Source organism: Elaeis guineensis, chromosome 1 (assembly GCF_000442705.2).
Source record: "Elaeis guineensis isolate ETL-2024a chromosome 1, EG11, whole genome shotgun sequence".
Taxonomy (NCBI): domain Eukaryota; kingdom Viridiplantae; phylum Streptophyta; class Magnoliopsida; order Arecales; family Arecaceae; genus Elaeis; species Elaeis guineensis.
Window position 1 is genome coordinate 106,175,281 of NC_025993.2, and position 7,562 is coordinate 106,182,842.

General features: G+C 55.6%; 1 protein-coding gene across 1 annotated transcript; it reads right to left on the reverse strand.

The window, feature by feature from the left end:
- On the reverse strand, positions 1 to 1,931 carry LOC105038311 (uncharacterized). Its single transcript, XM_010914075.4, has 4 exons — positions 1,661 to 1,931; positions 1,410 to 1,577; positions 1,135 to 1,312; positions 1 to 571 (listed from the first exon to the last, which is right to left on the reverse strand). The coding sequence occupies exons 1-4, from the start codon at positions 1,886 to 1,888 to the stop codon at positions 447 to 449; spliced, it is 699 nt and encodes a 232-aa protein (XP_010912377.1). The 5' UTR covers positions 1,889 to 1,931; the 3' UTR covers positions 1 to 446.
- Positions 1,932 to 7,562: the final 5,631 nt, after the last annotated feature.

Here is a 7,562-nt window from a genome sequence, read left to right on the forward strand (position 1 = left end):
TTAGCCTTACAAAATTTAGTTTATTCTCAACTTGAAACATCCAACCTAATTTTATATTATTTATTTATATATATGTATACAGTGATAAGTCACACAAAGCAGGAGAAAGGGCTAAAAGGATACAAAAGAGAAAGTGAAAGAAGAGTTAAAAAAAAAAAAAAAAAAAGAGAGGAAAAAGGAAAAAATCCAATCCTATGGCTTCCTTCTTCACTTGCAGCTTTCTTTGGTTCTGATTACATGCTTCCATTGCTGCAGATCCAGCTAGTTATTTCCCACTTCATTTTGTTCTCTATTGTTTAACTTCCCCCTAAATGTTTTTCCCCTCTCCCCTCTTCCGCTTTCCTTGTACTTATTCCTCAAAAGACAACAAAACAACAAAACAAGGGGTCTTTTCCTTTACACAGTGACTGACAGAGGGGATGGGTCCGGGGGTTGGGCCTCAGCCCTCAGTAGGTCCAGTCCTGAGGCAGACCCATCTCAGGAGGGGGGGCCTGATGAAACGCCATTCCTTGCTTCCCCATTGCCGCAATCCCTGTGGGCTGCTTCCGCTGCTCTCCTCCACCTTTGGTGCCTACGGAACACATCAAATCAATGAGCAGGCAGCCAAAACATTTATTTACCATACACTATAATTGAAGCACTTAAAAATTAGATTTTTACGGGATTGCGAAAAGGAGATATGATTAAAAACGTAGAAACCATACCAAAAGTTTGGAGAAAAGGCAGTAAAATAGATTATAAAACAAGAACATTAACAGGCAAATACTTTGAAAATACCAATAAGAGAGAAGATGAACGATGCAAGCTGGTATAAAAAGCAGTACTTCGCAAAAGTACATTGAGGAAAAAAATTACTAGCCAAAAATCCAAGAAACTTAAAACTTTAGCACCAAAATTTGAAAAACTTCAGCTAATAAGTATAGCAGGAAGAATTTCTTAGCAAACAACCGTAGGGAACTAAAATGCAGTAATCACGACACATCAACTCGGCAAAAAATTTAAAAGTCAATTTTGGAAAGAAAAAAAAAAGCACGTATAGAAACTTATTTCTCAACAAATATATTTACATGGTAAAGGAGGCCAAGTTAAGAACATAAGTACAAGAAAGGGGAAAGCTAGAGGGTTTAATCCTACTAGATCTCTTCTTCATTGGAGCCGTGACTTCGTTACTGATCACCCGAGGTAGAAAGACGCCGGTCCCTCCGCACTCTCTCCCCGACCCGCCGGTCCGGACCGGAACCAATGGGGCTTGGACCGGCACCTGCTGCTGCCTCGCCAGAACCACAGTTCTCTCCGGCCCAAATATCTCCACCTTAAAGAATAACAAAACCATCACTAAAAAATAGCGAGAAATAAAGAAAAAGGAAAACCCCAAAAATAACAAAGAGAAAAAAAAAACGCCTAAATACCTGAGCCGGCTTCGCCGGAGAAAACGGAAACGCCGGCAGCCACCCAGCGACCACTCGCCGCGCCGCCGCCGCTGGTGGCCGGAACCCGTCGTACACCATTCCCGCTCCTGTCTCCCTCTCCGCCATCGGTCCGAAACGGGTAGCGGGTCCGCTCTCAAACCGAAACCGCTGCAACCCAAAAATAGAAAACAAGAATGAAAAAGAGCAAGGATTAGCCGATCAAGAAGTGGAGATGGGGAATGGAAACGGACATCGGCGCGATGAGGGTTGCGTCGGACGGCAGGGAGAAGAAGGTTGCTGCGATCGAGGAGGCCGAAGGCAGCGAGCTTCTCGGCGAGGTCGTCCACGTAGGAAAGGTCGGAGCGGAGGCCGGCGGCGACGGGCTGGCGATGGCGGTGGTGGCAGACACCGACGTCCGGGAAGATCTCCGACGGCAGCCAGAGCTCGCCGTCGTCAAGATTCGGTGGAAACTCCGCCATGGAAACCACCAAGAAAAAGCGGGAGGAAGCGAGGGAGATGGTGGGGGGTAGGGAAGGGGACGAGAGGGGGGTAAATATAGCGGCGGAGTGGGGGAGTTTGGGGAGTGGACTCGTCTGGTAATTTCGGAATAGACTAGGGGCAGGAAAGGGATATAGGTGCACTTTTGGGGGCCTCTTTGGAGTACTAATGCTGCGGGGCGCCCGTGTGGCGCAAGATGTTTTCCACGAAGCTAAAAGCCGGCGTTTCTGCGTTCGGGCAACAATCCTCGTGTGGATGTGGCCGGTGCCCCAAAACATTTTGCCTTTTCGACGCTCAGGAAGCGAGGTGGAGGAGTGGCCGAGTCGTGGGTACGAAAACGGTTGGTTTGGGACCTAAGAATTTGACTCTGTTTTGAACTCCCTTGACATGGTCCCGCTGCCAGAGGACAGAAAATGGTAACGTTGCTGATAAATAGTTTGAATTTTGAGTGCCAGTAATAGCGGGAAAAATCACCGTTACAAGTTTCTCTAGGTTATCTGCTGCTACTACACATATGATACGAAATAGTTCGACAATGCGCTAATATTGGGACACGTACCCACCTTTTGCAGCCAAAAATTTTGTATTCAGGCTTTTGACGCGGATTTTGATGCGGTTGGGAGGGAGGAAAGCCTAGGGCTACAGGCGGATCCGGAGTGGAGAAGCGTGGGAGGGAAGGGTCGTCTGCTGTCGACGTACGGTCACGTGACCCCTGTGGGTCCGCCGTCTCCGCCTCGGTTCGCGAGGAACGCGGTTGTTTCCTTCGCACGAAAGAAGGATTCACCTTCCCTTGCGCAGATCCACCGTTGGATCAACCGTTGCACACCTCACAAAGCGTCCGTTATCCATCATTATCAGTCTGCATGGATCTCAAAGCAAGCGGTGGATGATCCAACAGTCGATGGTTGGGAAGGAAGGTTCTTCCTCCTTTCGCGCGAAGGATACAACTACGTCCGGTCTGCGAGTCCACACCCTAAATGGCGGTTGCGTCGCCGGAATGAAATGACGGAAAAGCCCTCGGAGCCGCGTGAGGGCGTTTTCGTCCTTTTTCGAATTCGTACACCTTTTTCGGTGGGTAACGCTTGTCGCCCTTAGGAAATTCCCGATGGAAAAGGGTAAAAGGTTCCGGCGGGTTAAATGCCCCGAAGCCCTACTTTAATTCTTTTACATTTAAGGACTCCTGGAATGCAACAATCGTGCATAAATAACTTAGTTTTTTTTTTTGGTAAAACATAAATAACTCGGTGTGGTATCACGAATTAGTTTTGCTTAGGGTCTATGTGAGGAGATAATCTACCGTAAGAAAATATATATTGTTGCGGCCAATCGCCTCGTCGCCCGATCGCCGAGAAGCGTGCACCTGCAAAAGGAAGTCCGCACTGACCGGAGGCGGCTTCGGCGGGGACCCTCCGACGGTCAAGTCAGAGAGGTGACTGGGCAACAGTGAAATGCAGACAGAGAGCTCTGAGAGGGAGAGGGAGAGAGAGAGAGGAGCGAGCCTGCGTATGTGGGAGAGACGGACGGATCGACCCCTTGCACTGTTGCCTTCCCCGGTATATATAGTGGAGCGCGGTATGGCGCCATCATTAATGGCGCGGACAAGTGAGGAACTGTCAACTCACTGTAGGCTGTCAGAGCCGCCGTGAAAACGTCATGTCGCCGTGTAGCCGTCTAATCACCAGGGTTGACCCGGCTCTCGGCGGGACAATGCCCCTAGGTAACTGTGCCGCATGTCCGTGTCAGAGCTGACAACGTCTGGCGGCCGTACGGCGGTTGGTGGAGTCGGCCGACCCAAGGTCGGTGGCCAGCAGAGTGGCGTCGGACTCCTCCGTCGGTCGGCGAGCTTCAAGTGGGTCGGCTACCGGACCTCTGGGTTTAGTCGGTCGGGAATGGACCGTGGAATGGCCGCAGTTAGCCGCTGATGGCGTCCGTTGGCCTGTCGCCCGACTTACGATCGGCCAGTCAGAGTCGTTCGTCGGGCCGTCGGTTAGTCGGTCGGGCCGCCAGCCGGTCGGGCCCTCCGATAGTCGGTCGGTCGGTCGGTGGTCGGGCCGCCAGCCGGTCGGTGGTCGGGCCGCCAGCCGGTTGGGCCTCCGATAGTCGGTCGGTCGTCGGTCGGTATACCCCAACAGTTGCCCCCCTCCACTCCTAAGTCGGGTGGAGAGCTGGCCGATGCCTTCATTCGGGTAGCAAGGCCGGGCGACTGGGAGTGGATTTGTCGCATGTGCAGATCCGACCGTACCGCCGGCTGATCCGTTGTCAGACATCTCACGAATCCCAAGTGATCCGAACGTCTAGTCGATGCCAGAAGTCGCGCCGGCGTCAGGTGTCAGACGCCACGCCTTGTCGTCGTCAGTCGTCACGTCGGTGTCAGAAGATCGGGCGCCGGACGATACGGCGTCAGTCGATCGGATATTCGGCGCCGATCGCGGGTGAGGTGTCCCATCGGGGATGCGGACCGGCGCGGGCGGCCGACAGCGGAGCCAACCCCTGCGCGCCGCGTGTCATGGTGGTTGGCCAGCGTCCGCTCCGGCATTTAATAAGGGCGGTGCGGGCGTCCCGGGGCGAAGCGCGCCGAATCCTCAGCCAACCGGCGGGCGCCACGCGTCGCGCATCTGGAGGACTTTGGTCGGCGCGGGAGCATCTCGGCCGTCGGTCGGCCCTATATATATAGGACCTCCCGGACCCTGACCCACATTTGCCATTTGCTGGGGAAACTCTGTCCGGGCGATTTCTCGGTCGTCGCGGGCAGAGCTCTTCTCTACTTCCGGAGGGTCCATCGGGTTCGTGGTCCTCCTTCCCCTTCTTCCTTTCTTTTCTTCTTTCTCTTCTTTCGGTTCCTGCACAATGACCAGGAAACCGACTCAGGGAGCTCGGTCGGGGAACCCGACCGACGACACCCGATCGGCTCCGGAAGATGAGGCCTCCTCGCTTTCGGGGCCGAACGTCGATCAGCTTCGGGAGCACTATCGCATCCCGGAGCAGTTTCGGCTCTCTGCTCTAGGGGCCGGCGGTCGGGTCAACAACCCTCCGCCCGGCGACCTGGCGCTGTATGTTGAGGACCTTCGTGCGGGTCTTCGACTTCCGATTCCGGAGTTCGTCCGGAATCTGCTTGATTACTACGGACTCTGTCCGGCGCAACTGGCGCCGAACTCTGTCCGGCTAATCATTTCTTTCGCGCTGTTGTGTCAGCTCCTGCCGACCGACTCCCGCGTTTCCCTCTTCCGGGCCTTCTTTGTGCTCCGACCCCACCCTAAAGCCCGAGGGTGGTGGCTCTTCAACCCCCGGAAGGGTCTTGCCTTCATAACCGGTCTTCCATCGTCCATTCATGGATGGAAGAACCAGTTCTTCTTTGTTTCCTCTTCCTCCTCTTGGGGCTTTCCTTCTCGCTGGGGTGTACCCCGAACTGAGGCCAACGACAACAGTCGGGTCGACGTGGACGACCGGGAGGACTTCCACCGACTCAAAGACATGTCGGTCCCGAAGCAGAGGGAGCTTGTTACCGAGCAAGCTCTCTATGATGCCGGCCTGAGTTTGGTCCCCCGAATAGGTATCGCCCGATCCCCCAGCTTTTCTTTTTGTTCGGCTTTAGGGTAGTTCTGGTCCGGCCTTTGACATTGGTAGGTTTTGCAGGGACACCGCCGAGGATGAGGCCGACCGACGCCGAAATTCGTCAGTTTGCCGCCGCGAGGAAGAGGCCAGCGTCGGGGGCTGGCCCTTCGCGCCCTTCCAAGAGACCAGCCCCAGTCCCGCCGACCGTGGAGGCGTCGGCGACCGAGGGGTCGGAGCCGATCATAGCCCTCGCGGCTCCGACTGTCCGAGTCGAGGAGAGGCCGACCGAGGAAGTGGCCGAAGGAGTGTCGGCGGTTTCGCCGCCGCGGGTGGAGCCGGATGTCGTTCGGGAAGCCGAACATCGTCCGGAGGCGTCCGCTGGCGCAACGGGGGGCACCGGGTCGAACTCCAGCGTCCCATCGCTGCCAGCCCCGTCGGTCGGGGCAGCTGATCGGGGGAAAGCCCCGATGGAGCCCTCGGAGGAGGAGAGATCAATGCCCCCCAGCGCATACTACCCTGAGGGTGCGTCGGCCTTGGCCGACCACAACCTTGCGAGGAGGTTGTGCCAGGGGATCCTCCTCCCTACCGACGTTCAGTCGTTGCGGTCTCGGCAGGTGACCGAGATGCTGTCGCGGTTCTACCCGTCGATGGTGGAGGTAAGCTTCGCGTCACCTTTTTCCTTAGAAGAATTTTCGCTTGCCACATAATTCTGACAAAGCTTTTTTCCGTCGGCAGTTGATCTTCACCATGTCCGAGTTGGAGGCCGGATACCGAAGGTTCGGCGACGTTCGGGCAGCCTTCAAGGAAAGGTCGGCGGCGGCCGAGGCCGAAAGAGCGATGCTGGTCGACCAACTGCAGGAGTCGGTCGACCGGGAGGCCAAGTTGACGGACGAGGTCTCCCGGCTTATGGCCGAACTGAAGTCGGCTAAGAAGGAGGCCAAGCACAAAGGTCGGGTCGTGCGTCGTCTTCGACGCGAACGGGACAGTGCCACCTCCGAACTCCAAGGGGAACGCGAGCAACTTCGGGCCAGCCTGGGGAAGCTCGCGGAAACCGAAGAGGATTTGTCCATCGCCCAAATCGACGCCGAAATTGCCAGGGCCGAGGCGGAGTTGGCGAGGGAGGAGCTGGCCCATACTGAGGACGAGGTACGGTCGGCGAGGGAGTCGGCCGATCGTGTGGTTGAGGACTTCCGGGCCTCCGACCGGTACAAGGAGGAGATGCTCGAGTCGGGCTTCGCCTCCTACCGGGTCGGGTTCGAGGACGGTCGGGATGCCGTCCATGCCTTGTACCCGGAGGTGGACGTCAGCCGAGTCGCCCCGCTACTCGCCAAAGAGGAGGGAACCGAAGAGGAGGCCGACCACCCGTCGGGAGGCGTCATCCCAGCGGAGGAAGCCGTCCCGGAGCAGGAGCCGACCGGAGGTCCCTTGCCGACTGAAGGACATCCTTCTGCCGTCGACCCAGCGCCGCTCATGGTCGAGACGCCGATTCTTCCCGATCCTCCGTCGGTCGAAGAGATTATCCAGGACGAATGATCGGTCCAGCCGACTGTCTTCCCTTTGTTTCTTCTTGAAAATACATGTAATCGGCTTCGGCCCGACTTTGTAATTTCTTTTAATCAATGAATGAAATTGTCTTCTCTTTTCCTTCTTGTTTGTAATGTTTCTTATCGCTGTAATGTCGAACCCTAGTCACCAACTTAGAGAAGTCGCCAACTCGGGTAAGTCGGTAGGACTTAACCGGCTTGCACAGTTCCGAAGTAGCTTGTGTCCCGACTTTAGGTCGGTTTCCAATAATTGTAGTCGCCATTCGGGCACATCTGTCAAGTAGGGAGCCGACCGAACCTAGTAAAGGTTCGGCAGCCGGACCTCCGTAGATGCACTTAGTCGGTCATCATCCGGCGCAGTGTCGGGGGTATGATAGTAAGTCGGGTCCCCATGCTCTTGCATCGGGTTTCGTGTCTTTTGACAGATGGTGGCAAGCCGAGTGTCGTTCAACCGACCGTAGGTCGGTCGGCGAGTAGTGGGGGCGACTAAGGTCGCGTCATATGATAGACGGTGGTAAGCCGAATATCCCTCGACCGGCCGTAGCCTGGTCGGAAGTCG

What these genes read in the sequence shown, in the direction of transcription:
- LOC105038311 (XM_010914075.4), bottom strand. Translation starts at nt 1,888, where the DNA reads ATGGCGGAGTTTCCACCGAATCTTGACGACGGCGAGCTCTGGCTGCCG. An exon ending in GCAACCCTCATCGCGCCGAT is followed by an intron (nt 1,578 to 1,660) that starts GTCCGTTTCCAT and finishes TTTGGGTTGCAG; the next exon opens with CGGTTTCGGTTTGAGAGCGG. An exon ending in TCCAATGAAGAAGAGATCTA is followed by an intron (nt 572 to 1,134) that starts GTAGGATTAAAC and finishes TGTGTTCCGTAG; the next exon opens with GCACCAAAGGTGGAGGAGAG.